This window comes from Asparagus officinalis, chromosome 2, assembly GCF_001876935.1.
Source record: "Asparagus officinalis chromosome 2, Aspof.V1, whole genome shotgun sequence".
NCBI classification, from domain to species: domain Eukaryota; kingdom Viridiplantae; phylum Streptophyta; class Magnoliopsida; order Asparagales; family Asparagaceae; genus Asparagus; species Asparagus officinalis.
In genome coordinates, this window is record NC_033795.1 from 50,123,278 (window position 1) to 50,142,414 (window position 19,137).

Below are 19,137 nucleotides of genomic sequence, written 5' to 3' on the forward strand. Positions count from 1 at the left end.
CTCATGGAAGTTCATCAGTCGACTGGTGGATGCTCATCGGTCGACTCGTTCCACTCCATCGGTCGACTGATCACGTGCATGATTCCTGCACACAAAACCTGCTTCTGGTCGGTCGACTGGTTGACTTTGGTCGGTCAACCGACCAGAATGAAATCCTATAGCTACTTTTTGCTTCGATTTTCTATCTTTTTCAACAATATTGGCATAGGGTACTAACTACTAGGACGTTATAGGTAAGTATGTTACTATACCAATCATTGTATACGGCGATTATATGTTCTTTTATTTTTTTGAGAAAAGAAGACATAACGTTGATGCAAAATATATGAATGCCTGATGTTTAGCATGTGGAAATTGAAATTAGTAAGTTCCCTAATTCAAGCGCAGATACGTCTTCGTGTTGAGAAGAGCGAAGGGGAATAAGAAGGAACAACTACTTAAGTGGGTCCATGCAACAGAAACAGCCTTGGTCAAATTTCTCAGAAAACCTCAACAAATATTTACCAACAAATATTGGAATGAAAAAAAATAAAAAAATACGAAAAACTATTTTGGCTTGACTTGTGTACAAATGATGGCCTGCCACTTTACTCAAATGCATCATCAACGTCATCCTTTGGCATCACTGATTCACTATAAAGATCAATAGCACCCTTTGCATACCCAAGGTCTGTTGCTGATGAAGTTGTAGAGTTTGTGTTTGAATTTGAGCTTGAGAATAACCCTTCATTTCGGAGCATTATCTCGATTTCCTTAACAACCTCATTCATTGAAGGCCTATCCGAAGCTGTCTCTTCTACACACTGCATTGCCAACTCTACAAATCTTCTGAAACCTGGAATATTTGGTGAATCTCTGATCGTAGGATCCATTATCTCTTTTAGGCCATAGTACAGTTTGTCATTACTATCCATTGCCATTCTTACCTCACGAACAATATATTTCCCCTTCTCTATCGGCTGCTTTGAAGTTATCAGCTCCAACACGACGACACCAAAGCTATAGACATCACTTTTATTTGTCAACTGTTGAGTCATGTAATACTCCGGATCTAAATAACCCTGTAAGGATGAAAAATCAATGTATTATATCATTAAAAAGTAATTCATCTATGCTAGGGAACAATATCTAGCGTGTGTATTGCTTATTCTGCTGAACTAGCTACTAGATACCACTAACGTCATAGTAGGAACATTAGAAATGTAGATAAAGACAGTGCTAATATTTAGTTAAAAACTAAACAAGGACTAGTATTATAACAATTATTTAAGCATGAGAAATAAAGAAACTAGATCGTGATGACTTGGGCTACTCTCTAGCTTGGAAGATGGGAACACATGAAGTTAGACACTCACCAGAGTTCCCTTGACTTGAGTAGAAACATGCCCTTTATTGGTGTCAGCAACTAGCTTTGAGAGACCAAAGTCAGCAACCTTGGCATTTAAATTTTCATCAAGAAGGATATTAGTTGACTTGATGTCTCTATGAATTATTGGAGGATCGGCAAGTTCATGAAGATAGGCAAGTCCTCTTGCTGAGCCGAGGGCAATTCTTAGCCTCCTCTTCCAATCTAGTCGTATACGGTCTTTTCCTGCAGGGTTGTAGTAGAGGAACAAACACGTTAATGCATATACATGGAGGAGGAAGTATATAGAATTGTTTGAATTATAGCTAGCAAAGGATACCTGTCAAATTATCCCTCAGGGTTCCATTTGGGATGAATTCATATACAAGCATCTGCTCTCCTTGCTCGAAGCAAAAACCTACAAGGCCTACTAAATTTTTGTGATGGACCCTGGAGAGCAATTCGATCTCTGTCTTGAACTCAAGTCCACCTTGCATGGATCCTTGTTGTGCTCTCTTAATTGCAACATTTTGCCCATTTGGAAGCAATCCCCTATTGCTTTCCCTTCGTTGATGAACAAAATACGGTTTATAAAACCGTCATTGTAGACTATAAATTTCTAATAATCATTAATAATAAAATTTCCATTCATAGGCAACTATCATATTATTCTCAACCTGACACTAAGATTCACAACAAAAATATATTAAAAATACCCAATAATGAATAAGAGGGAAAATAAAAATTTCATTCATTAATAACATCAATAAATAAAATTCCACCATCCTCAAATATTCAATACTAATAACAAGAGTTAATATCCTAATTGTTCCAAAGAAAAATACATGAAACTATCTAAAATAAATTAAAATAAAAGTTTGGGAAAGACACATTCTTTTATTTCTAATCATCGTCAAAAGAAGACTCGAGCTACCCCCTCCTAATCTTGCATGGATAGCCTGAAAAGTTTAAAAAAATCACATAATTAAGAAATATCAATTAAGAAATTATTATCCTATTAAGTAAAAATCTCATTTTCTCAAGTGCAAGTAGTCAATCATAAAAGTATATAAGAGATTTTATACCTGACACATTGCATCCAACTCTTTATTGCCTTCCCTCAAACGCACCAGCCTCCCTCCTTGCATTGATCCTTGCATGGACTCTGGAGAGCAATTTGATATCTGTCTTGAACTCAAGCCCACCTTGCATGGATCCTTGTTGTGCTCTCTTAATTGCAACATTTTGCCCATTTGGAAGCAATCCCCTATAGACCTGGAGTTGTATATACAAACAATAGTTTAGGTAAAAATTACCTCAGTATTTTCAGGTCTTCTTGTGGATTCATACCGTTCCATAGCCTCCGGATCCAATTTCATTTGCCTCTGAAAAATTGTTGGTGCTTTTTCTAAGTTCCTCAAAGGAAAACCATCTTGATCCTTTGAGCTGTGGGGCTCCACCAGCATCTTTGCCTCCAGATCCCCATGAAGCTGAAAATTGCGAAAATCATCAAATTTAAAAGAATAGAGAGAATAGAAAAGTATTTTTATTGTTAAATATTCTAGCCTATGTCAGCTGGAGTTTTTGTACTGAGCTGATATGCGGGGGCGGAGGCACATATATGACACCACCATCTTATATATGCCTTAATTTCATTTATGTATGTTAATTCCTGACTTAATTATATAGGTTAATTCATAAATTTAATTCCAAAGTAATACCATTTAAATCAATGACTAGCCCATTTTAACTTTGATATCCAAAGTTTAAATAAAGTGATTTTGTATAAAGATAATTGGTTAATTTAAAAAGGCTCAATTCCGAGGTACCATATGTTAATGAGCTAGCATCAGTTTTTTTAAAAAGAAAAAAGATGACAAAATAAATGAACCGCAATTTAATTTGTAACTTGCATGAGAAAATGATGTATTAAGTATTTCGAGTGTGACTATTATGCAACAATTGGTCAATTATAATTAACTTGAGTTAAATTTATTTTTTGTATATCATTAAAGTTCCGATTGTATAAAAAATTTAATAATATCTTTATATATGTGTGTGAGTGCGGATGCGTGTGTTTGTGTGACCCAACTTTTATAAACTCCTGGCTATGCCCCTACTGACATGTCAATGAGAGACATGTAACTGGAAATCTGATTACTGCTACTTTAAAGATACTTTTGAGCTCTAAAGTGCAAATTACAAATATCATCATCAAACAGAACGTAGTATCTAACTTATTCTTTTCTAGAAAGCAAACCGTAAATTACTAAAGACCTTTAAAAATATGGCCGACAATGTTTAAAAAACAATGGCAATTCAGTTGTGAGGAATAGATATCTTGTTGAGGACGTAAATAATTAAGAACTAGGTTGTGCTGATAAGGATTTGATACTATCAAGGTGCGAACACAACAACTTACATGGATATGACAACCTTAAATAAAAATCCACGATACATATGCATTGTGGATATGATAATAAAAAAGTATGCACGGGAAAATGAGATTTAGACATTTGTAATGGACTCTAAAGGCTATAGTGGTTAAAAAAAGTTACAGTGAGTCAGGTCATTGAAAAGGTGATTCAAGTTAAGTGGACATGTTATATCAGATGTATCGATAAATTGAATGACCTTGCAGTTTTTCAGGCTATGTTACATCTCTAATATGTCTTTGCTATGTTTTAATTTGGATTCATTGCCCTTTTTTTGGATATGTATAGAACTATGGACAAGTACTCATAAGGTATTCAAGTATCCAGCATTAGATATGAGTACATCTCCCACAGTGAAATATTTATGCTAACCTAGGATGAGAAGTTTCTTATGTAATATGGCTTTGTTTTGTTAGATTAATATAGTATGTGAGTATGTCTAAATACTGTAGCAAATAACTGGAATATAATTCTTGATGCCACGTTGGTTTTTGACTGTGTCCCAAGTATGCATGAATGCAATATCATGCTTCAGGCTTTCCTCTAATGGATGTATGCTAAGAGAATCGCAAGTCATTCAGTATATGGGATGCATACCAAATGGTTTGCTTAATAGGATAGCTCTTTCAGCTTTCTTCTTCTGTTTGAAAGCATAAATCCCAACAACTAGTAATCCGATGATAAGCACCACACATCCAATTGTTATTCCAACAATTGCTCCTTTACTCATTGAGCTTCCTTTAGCATTCCCATCTAAAATGTTCCCTCGTCAGTTTCCATGAACAAAGCAATGGAGTTTTATCAGAGGGGAATAGATGAGATACCTGGGAAAGGGTAGGGAGATGCAATGAAATAGTACGGTCCAAAAACAGCAGGTGGTTTAAAAAGTTGATTGCTAAGGTCACCTCCTATTTTTAGAATCTCTGCTCGGTTGAAGTATATGCCATTTGATGGGAAGAGCTTGACCTGCACCTGGAGATAGTTATCACTGTTGAAGAAGGGGTTTGCAAGGTAGATCGATCCTGGAGTAAGTTTGAGCTTTGTCCAAAGGCTCATCTCAAGTTGCTGGAACAGTGAACTGTTTGTTACATCCCTGAAGAAAGGTGCTCTAAATATTAGCACCCCTTCATATGGATATGCACAATCACAGCTTTGAGGGCTTATACTCTGACCAAGAGGGCAAGCCTTTGAGCTACACTTCGTAAGACTTGTGGAATAAGGAGTTGGTTTCCGTTGTTGAAGTTGGCAGTAGACAGTATTTGCAAGCTGGGCTTTGCACACAGGATTATCGACAAGTCTGTGGTCACCAAGAACATAAGAAAATCACATGTAGTTGAAATTTGGTAGCTTTTATTATTATTATTATTTTACTTACATTAGGGTCTCATTGTAAGAGTCGCTTAGCGTGACCTCGGAGATAGAGTTGTTCTGAAAATTGACAATCTGTAAGTTCGAGCTAATGCTGTTGCCCATATTGAGGGAGCCGTTGAAGGCATTGTCATTTAGTAGTCTGCAGCAAGATTCATCAGTACATCAGTGTAAAGATTAAACCAAGCCATACTGAGGGAGCCTTTTTGGTTATTTGATGCTTACACTTGCTCTAGACCTGTAATACTGAACAATGTTTGAGGGATATCCCCATAAATCCCTCCAGATTCTACCATTCTGAAATCCAAATGATAAAAAAGCTGTTAATAAGGTGAACAATGTTTACAGTTACTTCACTAAAACAAGTGGCTCTCTTTAACTTACAAAACGGCTAAAGATTCTATTGTTGAGAACCAAAATGGAGCTTCTGCTGCATCAAACGTGTTGTTGCTCAAATCCCTGTTCATGTTTGATGAAATAGTTATTTATTCTCAAGTACTAGAACGAATCAGGGCTGCAGCATATTTATCACAGTATTCGAATGAGACTCTTACGTACACATAGTTGAGATTGTTCATTCCTTCTAAGTCTGGCATCGGTCCGGACAGTTTGTTGTTTGCTAAATTTCTGAAAGAAAAGAGTAGATATATTTACAAAAAGGAAACGTGATGAAGTAATTGATATAGGAATTACTTACAGTTCGTTAAGGCTCGTGAGATTGCTAATGCTGGAGGGGACTACACCATTTAGGAAATTCCTGTCCATTCTCCTGTTACAGGAACAAAGTTTGGAATCAGAACTCTTCACAAATTTCATACAAAATGAAAAAGGAAAAGTGTGGCTCGATCTGGTAAGTAAACGCTTACAGAACTTCAAGCGATTGAACAAGTCCAACCGAGGTTGGAATCTCTCCAACAAAGTTATTTGCATCGAAAAGTCTGAAAACATGAGCTCAATTAAAACAAGGAGATTATGCGTTTGTGAACAGGGAGAGAAGGATGGAGTCAAAGAAGCTTACATATGTATCAGTTGCATTGGTGAGCTGAAGAGTTTCTCTGGAATTGTACCCGATAACTGGTTCTTGTTGAAATGGCTACTCATCGCCAAATAAAGAGAAGAATTATTCATAATTCAAAAGGGAGTATTTAGTTCAAGTTAATATCTTCAGCTGAGCAGAAACTACTAACAAATGCTTAGCATTGAGGAGAAGGTCCAAGCCTGGTGACTTGCTATTTGATATAGGGAGAGGCCCACTTATTTGATTGTCTGCGATGTCGAGCCAGTATACATTGGAAAGTTTACCAATTGAAGGAGGAATCCTGCCACTGAACTTGTTTGAGTTTAAAGCCCTGAAACCATCATCGAAAGAGAAAAAACTTCATTCAGTTGAGTTAACTAATTAATCCTGGCAACAGAGATAATGCTCTGCAGAGTGCAAGTAAGTAGTTCTTACACAAATGAAATCAATGGCAAGTTCCCTAGTTCTTGTGGAATGTTGCCAGTGAAACCGCAGCCTGATAAAATTCTGAATAAAGTTGGTTCAGTAGCTTGCTTAAGTAGAAACTAATATAACTGATCTTTATATTGGCAAGGCTACTGGACTTACAGGGTGGTGAGTTGCGCCAGGCTACCGATGTTGGAAGTAAGTGAACCACCAAGTTCATTGTTGTAGGACAAATCCCTGCAAGTGCCAAAATTCAATATTATTCATAACATCGGTTCCATATCGGCATCCATATTTGAAATGATGCCTCTGATATCAGATGACGTGAAGTGGCTTGAAGGGCATTGAATGTTGATTCAAGTAACTGTTTCCCTTGTTGGTTACTGGAAGAAAATGCAGGACATGGCTTTTTGTATGTTACTTTGTGCAACTGGAAGAAGCCATCAGAACTTCTTAAGCCAAGAAAGGTTCTCTACAGGAGAAGACAGTCATGTTTGTAGATATGCGTAACTTTTGAATGTAACTATTCTGTCTTGGGAAGTCATAGTGTTAGAACATTGTTCAGGGAGTAGAGATGTTCATGCGATATCTATTGATCAATAACAAACTCTTATTTGGTACTAATAAGTTTGTGAGATGATATATTTTAGGAATAAACAGGCATGAAAAAGTTTCGGTTCAAAATGATGCAAAAATCAACACTAATCGTTGATTTCCGCCATTAACCATTGATGGTCACGAGGCAACAATCAATGGTCCATAGGTCATCGATGGACTACAGTCAATAATTTATATTTTCTAGAAATGAGAAATCAAGTCATCGATGGACTACAATCAACCATTGAAGTACTACATTAAACAATCTGTGAATCTCAAAAACCAGAATTTGAACAATCGATAGACTACAGGGAACCGTCGATGATAATCGGCATCAACCATCGATGATTTGGATGCATTTTGGTAGAATTTTAGGTTCAATCTCAGCCTTTTGATCGTAGATTTTTTATCTTCTATTTTAACACTGATTAGATGACTTCTTTCCAATGCAATTAGGGCCATTTAATGTGAGATTGGAGAACAGATTTATAATAAGAAAGAGATAGGATATTTGCACAAGTTCGTTAGATCAAATTCTAGGGTTTGAGAGAGATTGTGTGATAAAATTTGATTCTTTGAGCCCCGTTCAACTTCTTCTCATCGCACTCAATATCGAGAGACCGTTTCAATGAAGACGAGTGCCCTCTGCATTCAACTTCAACATTACTTCTTCTCGGATCATCATCAACATCGATTTTAAGTAGGATTTATTTTAAAAGGCTGAAAGATCTTTTTAATTATGCTTTAACTATTTGAGGGTTGGTTTTTTATTTCAAACTTGAGAGTTTGATGACATACTCAACTCAGGGTAATGGATGGTTGGCGTGGTCAAGCTAGGATTATTGAGTGTGGCTAGCTAGGGCTAGATTTCTTCTGGTCATTGTGAGGAGCTGAGTACCTCGATTGATTTCAGGTAGATTCTGGGATCCAGTTTGTTAAAGCCTACTGAATCGAGTGATTCGGGGATAACTCCGATCATAATAAAAAAAGGCCCTTCGCAAAAAAACAAGAGTGAATATAGGATTTTGATCCGAACTACTATAAAAATCCCGTGTGTTACTGTATAGATTGTTCTTAGTTTGTTGTTTCATATTTTCCACTACATATTTTGTGTCTATCTGAAAAATCTGTAGCAATCCTGTGCACCCCCCTTAAGGCTTGCAACTTGTTTTTAATAAGTGGTATTAGAGCTTTGTTACCCATATTTAGGTATCACCATCTAGGGTAGAGATGTCAAGCCTTACTACTGTTTTAGCTTTTCCTGAAGCACACATCGTCAACCAACCCCCACTTTTTGATGACAACAATTACACATATTGAAAAGCACTTATGAAATTTTTTCGATCATCCACTAGTTTAGATGTTTGGGAGAGTGTAGAACATGGGTATAAGAAGTTTACTACTGAGGTAGAGAGAGTTACAATTATTCTAACCGAGGATAAGTGGACTCCACAGTATAAATAAATTTACTCTTATATTACAAAAAATATGAATGATTTATATTGCTCTCTAAATGTTGAAGAATTTAACTGTGTTTCTAGTTGTTCTATTACACAGAAAATTTAGAAAACACTAGAAGTTACACACAAAGGAACTTCGCAAGTTAAAGAGGCTAAGCTTGCTATGCTGGTGAGCAAGTATGAGATCTTCAAGATTAAGGCCTCTGAGAGCATACAGAGGATGTTCTCAAGATTCACCGATATCGTAAACAAGTCAAAAGCACTAGGGAATGAGTATGATAATAAGGAGCTTTGTAAAAAAATACCTTATTCTCTATCTTATGATTGAGAACTAAAGGTAATGACAATAGATAAACTTCAGAATTTTTCTAAACTTACTGTTGATAATCTTGTAGGCAATCTCATCATTTATGAAGTCTGATTTAAAGAAAGCAAAGATGCCTCAGAAGAATATTCAAAGAAGAAGTCATAGCCTTACATACAAAGAGAGAAAAATCCTAATCAAAGAAGAAGATAGATTCAGGATCAAGTGCAGATGATGAAGATGATCAACCTGCGCTTATTATAAAAGGGTTTGAGTCTCTTCTGAAATTAAAGAAGGACAAAAATATCTTTAGAAAAGATGAAATTAATTTACTAAATAGGTAAATAATAATTCTTTAAGTGATAATGAAACTGATCCTATTTGTTTTTATTGTAGGAAACTAGGTCATCACAAAAATCAATGTCCCTTGAATAGAAAGCAAAAGAAGAAGGAGAGTAAGAGTCATAAAGTTACAAACTGACTTGACAGACGAGGATGATAATCACATTTTAATATCCTTATTATCTATTTTGTTTAAATAAAATAATCACTAATAAGCATGTTTTATTTTAATTTACAGGTTAATGAAGAACTAATAAATAAAAGCACAAAAAGAACTCAATTTTCTTTATTTTTTAATATTTTATTGAAGCCTGGGATCAAGCCAAACAATTTACAGAAGCTGAAGAAATAAGGATCAAATATGAAAAGAAATCAAGTTAAAATCATGTCTAAAATGATTAGCCACAAAAAAATAACAATATCTCTCAAAACGGAAGGCGGAATTTAACATATAATATATGAAAATTGTTTATCTTGACGAGACAGAGTTAACAGCATTTTCAAAAATTTCGAATTCCAATTAGTTGGTCAACCGATTAATTCGTAACAAACTTATTTTATAGCTAAGGTTTAATCCTTGGAGCCCAAGAAAAATCCATTGGTTCTTGTTGTTTGCTATAGGCTATAAATAGGGGTAGAGGGTGAGAGGTTTGAGTGTGAAAATTTTTATAAAAACTTCATTTGGAGTGGAGGTTTACTCTTAATTGAGACGACCTTTTTAAAATTATAACTTTATTGTAATTAATAAAATATTTTTTTCACATCTTCATATTTTTCTTTTCTTCTCTTTGTTTGATGATGAAGATGAACTTGACATGAAGATGATGATGAAGACGAAAATTTACCTTCATCAAGAGGCTAGAACCCTCTTAGAATGTAAATTTTCTATTTTATTTTTTTAATTTTCTTATAATATTTTCTTTTCTTGCTTTAGATATTCAATGGGCTAGAACCCTATTGAATTAGCTTTATTTTCATGCCTTGTAGAGTAGATTTATTTTCTTATAATTATTTTGTAGTATAAATTTATTTTTTTATATAGTTTAGATTTTATTTTCTTGCACAATTCGCTAAGAGGCTAGAGCCCTCTTGAGAATTAGTTTTTATTTTTGTTCATTCTTTTCCTTCATTCTCTCAATTAGATGTTAGAACCCTCTTTGGAGTTCGTTTTTATTTTTATTCTCTTACTTAGAGGCTAGAACCCTCTTTAGAATTTTTATTCTCTCTATTTTATTTCTTTGTTTTTATTTCTAAGACGTGGAACTAATTCTTGTAGGAATTTTAGAATTGCATGAAACTAGTTGAATTTTTTTATGAATTTTGAATTACTCTCTTGTGCTTAAAATGATCATGTTTTGGGTAATTAACTAGAAAACTAATTGGTAGGAGGAATTCTAGAATTACTATCTAGTTGTTGTTCTTTTCATAAATGTTAATTTATCTTAGGTGATAATTTGATAGGTTATGCTTTCCTTAAGTGGTTTGTTAGTCTATGCTTAATAAATATAAAATAAAATGTGATAAAAAGAGGATAATCCATAATTTATAGTTAAAATTGGCTAGTGGATTCAATTTTAGATTCCTCATATCTTTAATTGAATCCTATCTTTTACTTTCTTGATTTTTCTCTTATTTGTTTATTGATTTGTTTTCCTTTATTTACTTCATCTTTCTTTCTCCACTATTAATCTATTTTTTTATTTACATATACTCACATCCACTCTCTTTATCTCTCCACAATAATATATTTATCACTCCTAATTGTCATGCACACAACTTAAGAACACAAATTAAGATTCACTTTTGATTAATTCCTACAACACCTTCCTCGTGGGATTCGACATTTTTCTATACTATAACTTGATTGTACACTTTTAATCTCGACATATTCACAAACAACCACATCAAGTTTTTGTTGTTGTCGACAAGGGAAGGTGCTAATAAGTAGGATTTTTCTATTTTAGTTTTTTAACTTGTGTGTTTTCTTATGATGAAACCACTTTGAAGATTGAAGATTAAGGATTGAAGATTAAATATTTGAATATTTGCTTTTGGTAACTCTTCGTTCTAGTATTTTTAATTCCACCCTTTTAGTTTGTTCCTCACAAGTAGAGACAATTAGGATCTAAAAAAGAAAATTTTTTACTTTTGTCAACCATAATAAAATTCACCCTCTACTTGGACATTTACTAACAAGATAATAATCTCAAACAAGGGCTCTCTTTCTCACATTTGTTTGATTGTTAATCCTAATTAAAAAAATAAAAAGATTTTTTTTTTTTGCATCCTTTTGTAGTTGCTTTTAATCCCAGGGTTGCATTGCATATAGTTAGTTGGAATTCACCTAAGTGATTTGAGCATCTTGATTTAGCATACACTTAAAAATATTCTTAAGGGAAAAAACCCCCTAATCAAGATAAGGTAAAGTATTTCATCATCCTTTCCTTAGCCCACAAATTACTAATTCCTCACTACACAAACACAAACCTTTTAAAACTCATTAGTCGTTGGCCACTAAGGACTTGAGCTTATTAAGGAACAAGAAATGCATAAGTGAACCGGTTTAAGTTTACTTGAACTCGTTGGTGTCTAAGGCAAGATTTAGAGGTTGCGTAAAGAGCTCTACAAAGAATGAGGTACTTAATTGATCTTTGATCTCCCTCTAGTACTATCATTATCTGACTAACTGACCGAGTAAACTTTAATCTTTTTACTAAAAAAGTTTTTGATTGGGAACTGGTCTAGTTGAGTCTAGGTTGAACCCTAGAATTTAAAGTAATTGACACAAAGTGATTATTTTTTATTTGTTTTAATTAGTTATTTTTTCCTTCTCCTTCATCTCATTATCTTTTAGAACTTTTAGTTTTTTCCTCAAAAAAACTAACTTTTGTTTTTCTTAATTTTTTTTAAAAATTATAAAAAGAATTTATTTCGGTGTATGCAAACTTACGTTAGGTATATCACCAATCATTTAATTCGTGTTGAACCATTTTTTGAAATAGCTAATCCACCAGTTCTTCAAGATATGTGTCACCCAATTAGGAATGCAATCCCATCTCGCATTAAGCTTCCTGAGGTAAATGGGACTAATTTTGTGCCTAGACCGCATTACATAAACATGCTTCCAAAATTCTTAGGAAATAAAATCGAACACGCTTACATCTTTATCCCTGAATTTAAGAAAGTTTGTCTTATGATTAAGATTTAGAGAACTATCTGAGAATTCGATTAAACTTAAATTCATTCCATTTGCCCTTAAAGACAAAGCCAAGAAATGACTGTATAGCTTACCCATAAATTCTATCTTAACTTAGGATGAATTTTTTACTGCTTTCCTGAAAATATTTTTCCTTATCCACAAAATGGTTTGTAGGCATCGAAAATTGCCTATAGGTCTCCACGAACGGTTCAGTGTTAAAGAGCGACGATGAACATCACTATCCGATCCACAGGAGTCCAATTGGCGTCGACGAACGACTGAAGTGAATCGACGAGCTACGTGAGCTGATAGGATTTCGGAACAACGAAGACCTGGGCCAATCGGGAACCCGGCACTATCCACAAAAAGGACAACGCCCTTCATGCCTCGACCACTCTACAGACAATCCAACCACCAGAGCAGATCGAACTCTTCGTCAAGCATCCAACGCACTTGGAATCACTCAAATCCGAGTTCGGACGAAGAATTTACGGGGAAAACAATCGAATACGCCTCAACGGAGTCTCGGGAAGTCGAAACACCCCGGGGGTGTCTAGGAAAAGCCTAGACACCCCAGGGGTGTCTCGACCATGGCCGAGACACCCCAAGGGTGTCTCGGCCAATCCGAGACACCAAGGGGTGTCTAGGCCCCCTAGAGCCCTCATGGTTATGCTATAAATTAGACCCCTTACCCCTTTGTTTTGAGATCAGGATCTTTGAGAGCTTGCGAACGCCCTGCTGAAGTGAAGAGTGGTCGTGCGCTTTCAACAAGGAGAGGAGAGGTCTACATCAGAGCCTTCATCATACCCGTTCCCCTTTCCTTAGTATTAACCTTCGCCGGTTAATCACAAGCAGATAGTGAATCGTCGTGTTAGCCGAGATAAGACACTTCAGACTTCTTAGATCTACACAGCGATGATCCGAAGCCGGTTGATTCTTTCGGAACAGATCAGAAGTTTTTTGCGTGGTCACACGGATATCAACGTCCCCGTCACAGGCCAAAGACCCACGCAAGCAAGAGATGATAAACGGATCTTGCGTTTGTTTGAAATTGTAATCTTTCTTTTTGTTTTCATTGTGTAAGAGTCTTATAAAAAGACTATCTTTTTCTATTTCATTGTAACGATTGAAGTTGTAATGAGTACAGCAATGAATACAACAACTTTCTCCGCAAACAAGCTGGCGACCACAGTAGGAGCCAACGGCATCGCTACCGACGCCGTCGTGACGCAACCGGCACTCAAGATCCGGGTGAATGAGGAGATCGAATACGAGTTCGATCAACAAAAGTTCGAAGAAGACCTCTCCTCCTCCTCCTCCAGATCCGCCTCTCCGAACAGGCGCATAAAGGTAAATTCTTCCAAAAATGTTCGCAGGACCTTCGGCTCGAAGATCCAAGACCCCATTGCCGCCGCTGCACTTGCACCACGTGACGTCCCCGCGTCGTCCAACGTGGTCGAGACCGCAGATCCGGACTTCTCCTCCGCCGAGGAGATGGCTTCTGAAGACGCTCCAGCGTTGTCAAAGAGAGCACGTCAAAGACGGCGTCAACGCCTTGCTCGTCAGCTGGCCAAAGCTTTGGAACCAATGGATGGGATCCGCTACAATAAAGATCTCAAGTCCAGACATCGCCAAGAGCAACAACAGCAAACAACCAGCCCCTCCTCCAACGCAGAAACGAACAAATGGGTTCATGTCAAAAGAATCCGTTCTACTCTCGAGGAGCGAATCCAGAAGCGCCGCGCCTTGCGTGCGCATGCCCGGGCCCTTATGCGAAAAGCACAAGAAACGCAAAGGGAAAAGGCAGTTAAGGGATCGCCGAAATCCAAACGAGTTTGGGTGCCAAAGGCCAAATCAGCGCCTAAGGCAAAAGCAGGCGACGTTGCTCTCCGGCCTTCGTCAACTTCAGATCCCGAACCTCCGTTAAAGCCCTGCCGCAGCGCAGATTTCCTCAAGTTTAGGAATCCTTTGAACAATCGTATCAGTGCTCTACCCGAGAATCGAGGAAAAGCGCTTGTTAAGGAAAGCCCCAGATCGTTGAAGGAGCTTTGAGCCAACATCCGGACTGGGGGTCGTACACGACCTCCTAGCAAATTGATTGCTGCAACGGCCCGCTTGGCGATGCGTGCAGAAAATCAGGAGCCCGTTAAGGTTTCACCCTCACAAAGGTGTGACTCCGAACGTGTGACTCCTGTAGATGCCAACAAGGCAATGTTTACTCAGAGGAAAACGCGTCGGACAGACGAACGCGTTATACCTGAGAACCCATGTGAGCAGCCGATAGGTTACTCCGACCGCAACGTCGATGAGTTGTACTATCAGGCTGGGGGTGCGAATGAATCTCAAAAGAGAAGTACCCAGGAAGCGGACTTTCACTGTCAGTGTGTCAAATTTATCAGGGCAGTATTATCAATATGTAGCTGCCCCAAGACCACTCCACAGAGGGTCTCGATATTCGAGAGAATCTCCAATGAAACGACGAAGCCCAAATCAGGGCGTTTCCACCAAAGAGGATCGGTTGCTCGGGGTGATGAATTCCCAGAAGTTACCATCAACATGGTCAACAAGGGAAGATCTCTAATTGTTTCAAGTGGCTCCGACCCTAATTTCTCTCCAGGAAGAAGAGTCAGTCCGGGAATAACCCAACGAATATCTCAGCTTCAGCTAGAAGCCGTTGGTCATAATGATTACCAGGGTGTCCATGAAGGAATCCATTCCGATGACGAACTCTCGGATTCTTATTCCGCAATCGCCTCTGACGATACAACGTCTAGCATAGGGCAAGCTCGAGAAGTGTTCATGGTCAACACCGAGCAGATAGCCAAAATCATTGAAGAGGCCCTGGCTAAGCAGAAGGAAATCTTCAAGTTCGAAATGGAAATGGCTATGCAAGAGATGAGACAAATGCACGACCAACAAATCCGAGCTTTGTCAAATCAGCTAGTGGAATCCAGCCATCGCATCCAGAACGCCGCAGTTGGCAGCAATCCGGAGGTGGTCGAAATCGTCATGGCCGACTGGGGGTGGCCCACTAAAAATAACGACGCTGGGGGTGGACCCACCAATGATGATAACACTGGGAGTGGCCGTATTATTCCTCTCGAAAATTGTCCAAAGCAGGATATAGGTGAGGCCGAAAAGATGAAGGATCTCGAAAGAAAAATTGACGCCCTGATGTCTGCTCGAGAGGTGAAGAAGACCGGCATTCCGTGTCCTTACCCGAAAGAGTGGGATTCGATCCCATATCCGACGAAGTTCAACCTGATCAACTTCACGCTGTTCGACGGGAATGGTTCGCCCACTCAGCATCTAATCTACTTCAAGTCACACTTGGGGGTGATCTCTGGCAACGAGCCTTTGATGGTTCGGTCATTCGTTGGCACCCTTCGCGGGCCTGCTTTCGATTGGTACCGCCGTCTCAAGCCCGGAAGCATCAACAGCTGGGAGGACCTGGAAAGCATGTTCCTCACTCATTTCTTCGATGATGATGCCTAAGTGTCGGTCAGGACACTCTTCGATATGAAACAAAAAGACGGAGAGTCGGTGGATGCCTTCATCAAACGCTTCCGCAATCAGGCAATGAATTGCAAGGATCCCGTCACGGAGGAGTTCATCTTGCAGACTTGTCATAACAATTTGTCCATTAATATCTTGGACGTTATGGGAGTAGAGCCGCTCAATACCTAGAAAGAGTTGAAGGTGCGCGGAGAACAGGCCGAACGCTTCCTCAGAAGGAGAAAGCTCGAAAGAAACCAACCGATGGTCAACCCTCTGGATTCAAGTCTCGGGTCCCATGATGAAGAGGAGGCACCTACAACAGTTGTTGACGTCAATCAAACGTCAGAACACCAATCCCGAAGACAACAGAAATATTCGGATCCAAGGCTCCAAAACGAGTACTCGTTCAAAGACGAAGACGTTCCAGCCATCTTCGAGACTCTTCTCGAAAACAACAAAATCAAGCTCCCGCCCATCATGAATCAGGAGGAAGCTGACGATTCTGCGGATCCAAAGTACTGTGCATACCACAGGAGGGTCGTTCATCCCACCAAGGATTGCTTTGCTCTCAAGAATAGCATTCAGACCTTGGTTGAAGCCGGCGTTATAACGCTAGGGTAAGCCAGTTGGGAACGGTAAAACTCCGAAAAGTATATGAGTATAAACTGCTTCTCAACCCTCCAATCGGTATATGAGGTTAAACTGTTCCCTGAAACTCCGAAAAGTATATGAGTATAAACTGCTTCTCAGTCCTCCGACCGGTATAAGAGGTTAAACTGCTCCCTGATACTCCAATAGGTATATGAGTCTAAACTATTTCCTACCATTGACGGGAAGTTCCTGGAGGATATTACGCTAATATTCTTAAGGATAACCCGGTCAGATAACAAAGTCAAACCCCCGAACCAGTTCCGCAGAGGAAGCTGGGGGTGGAGGTGAATAAGAAATTCACGTTCGAACTCTGAAGGTCAGAATGTCTCTTCTTATTTTCATCAAAATTCTCTAACTCTTGAGTTATTTTCCTGAGATGAGATCTAATCCTCTGATAGGTTAATCTTTCCTCACCAAACCATCCGCTGATCAAATTAAACGACAGTGGATCCACCAACATTTCCATTTGCCCGTCGTTGGCATTTCTCAGACTTAAACGTGCTAGGTCCTAAACACATAGCATTAAAGTCTCCCTTTGAGTGATAATACGAGTTGGCACTTTCTTTGCTACCCGTATTCCACTTTCTTTGCTTTCTGATCAAACCTATAAAAGTTAGGGCCAAAGCCAAAATCCCCTCTCGATTCCTCCAATGAACGAGAGGTCCACTTTCAAATCGAGTGATCAAACCTTCCTACAGTTATGGTCGTCTCATCATTCCGATTCTCGGGGTGGAGATCCCACTCCTAGTTTCACCTTTCCGGATTCTGGGGGTGGAGATCCCACCTCGAGTTTCCTTTCCAGCTAAAGATAGAATATAAAATTCTTCCTCTTTAGCGCCGGGAGATAGAATATAAAATTCTTCCTCTCCCATTTCGGGTTCGTCTTTGCCCCAAGAGAAGACACGACAGTTAGGGTTATCCGATCTTTTCCGATTCTCGGAGTGGAGATCCCACTCTTAGTTTCATCCTTCCGGATTCTGGGGGTGGAGATCCCACCTCGAGTTTCCTTTCCAGCTGAAGATAGAATATAAAATTCTTCCTCTTCAGCACCGGGAGATAGAATATAAAATTCTTCCTCTCCCGTTTCCTTTCCAGCTGTAGATAGAATATAAAATCCATCCTCTTCAGCACCGGGAGATAGAATATAAAATTCTTCCTCTCCCGTTTCCTTTCCGGCCGAAGATAGAATATAAAATTCTTCCTCTTCAGCACCGGGAGATAGAATATAAAATTCTTCCTCTCCCGTTTCTCAGTCTGTCTTTGCTTTTAGAAAAGACACGATTCTCAACTTCCAATCCGGGCACTCGATGCACGGGGAATTTCATCTCGAAGCCTAAGTAGGGATAAGTCAACGCCTAACACGCGTTGCCGGGTAGTCTATTCCCGTGAGAAAGACGAAGCCTATGTATTCAAAATCATAGCACAAAGCCTCAGAGAGTTTACTCTCTTAGCACAACGTTACATGTGAGACGGGTTTAATAATCAAACCCGTTGATGGCTGAGAATTTACCAAAAATTCTATAAATGCGAGTCATTGACGCACCAGCTCCACTAGTTGGTCTCGTGACTTGATCATCCAACAACATTAAAATAAGATCCACACATGCAGAAGAATCAGCTTTAACAGTTGGTCCTGCAGCCCCAACATCCGGGACCGCCCTGCTCCAATACCTTAAGAGCTTAAACTGTGTATACTCTAGCAAACGTACGAGTATAAACTGTGTTAATGGCGATCCAAAACCCTGGGGTCAACGCCGGTCAACGCGTAACCCTAGGTCAGCGCCAGTCAACGCGTTGCAACACAAGTCAACGTTCGACGATCCGAAACCCTAAGGGTCAACGCCGGTCAACGCGTAACCCTAGGTCAATGCCAGTCAATGCGTTGCGACAAAAGTCAACGTTCGAGGATTCAAAATCCACACCAATCAACGTTCGACGATTCAAAACCCTAAGGGTCAACGCTGGTCAACGCGTAACCCTAGGTCAACGCCAGTCAACGCGTTGCGACAAAAAGTCAACACACGGTGGTCTGAAACCCTAAACCAGCACAATGTGGCGGAGGTAGTTCAAAGTCAACTCAATGGCATGAGCCAAACTCAATTCATCAGCTGCAAACTCGAGACTCCGACGACGGCCAAGCGATAAACGCAGTGCCGGAAGAACCTCGGCTATTCGTCAAAGCATCGGATAGACTGAAAATCGAAGGAGCCAAGAGTCGAAGCTACCTACAGGTCCTTACGCCGACTGAAGGCTAGACCAATCACATCCAAAGTATTCCAGCCTCTTCTATAAAAGAAACAAGTCTGGAACACTTTGGAGGGGGTATCTGTAGGCATCGAAAATTGCCTATAGGTCTCCACGAACGGTTCAGTGTTAAAGAGCGACGATGAACGTCACTATCCGATCCACATGAGTCTAATTGACGTCGATGAACGATTGAAGTGAATCGACGAACTACGTGAGCTGATAGGATTTCGGAACAACAAAGACCCGG

At 38.9% G+C, this 19,137-nt stretch overlaps 1 protein-coding gene across 2 annotated transcripts in view; it reads right to left on the minus strand.

The window, feature by feature from the left end:
* The window catches only part of LOC109831472 (probable leucine-rich repeat receptor-like protein kinase At5g49770), a 32,305-nt gene continuing 13,637 nt past the window's right edge, over window positions 470-19,137 (minus strand). The window contains exons 4-20 of one of the 2 annotated variants that reach the window (XM_020398791.1): window positions 6,755-6,829; window positions 6,602-6,673; window positions 6,336-6,497; window positions 6,167-6,241; window positions 6,015-6,086; window positions 5,846-5,917; window positions 5,707-5,775; window positions 5,533-5,607; window positions 5,374-5,445; window positions 5,156-5,290; window positions 4,605-5,077; window positions 4,378-4,533; window positions 2,696-2,835; window positions 2,551-2,620; window positions 1,686-1,835; window positions 1,356-1,591; window positions 470-1,061 (exon numbers count right to left, since the gene is read on the minus strand). In XM_020398791.1, the coding sequence (XP_020254380.1) occupies window positions 588-1,061; window positions 1,356-1,591; window positions 1,686-1,835; window positions 2,551-2,620; window positions 2,696-2,835; window positions 4,378-4,533; window positions 4,605-5,077; window positions 5,156-5,290; window positions 5,374-5,445; window positions 5,533-5,607; window positions 5,707-5,775; window positions 5,846-5,917; window positions 6,015-6,086; window positions 6,167-6,241; window positions 6,336-6,497; window positions 6,602-6,673; window positions 6,755-6,829 (2,578 nt within the window). In that variant the 3' untranslated portion in view covers window positions 470-587. Of the gene's footprint in view, window positions 1,062-1,355; window positions 1,592-1,685; window positions 1,836-2,076; window positions 2,305-2,430; window positions 2,621-2,695; window positions 2,836-4,377; window positions 4,534-4,604; window positions 5,078-5,155; window positions 5,291-5,373; window positions 5,446-5,532; window positions 5,608-5,706; window positions 5,776-5,845; window positions 5,918-6,014; window positions 6,087-6,166; window positions 6,242-6,335; window positions 6,498-6,601; window positions 6,674-6,754; window positions 6,830-19,137 lie in introns of those variants that run through there. The other variant, XM_020398790.1, reaches the window with a different exon arrangement.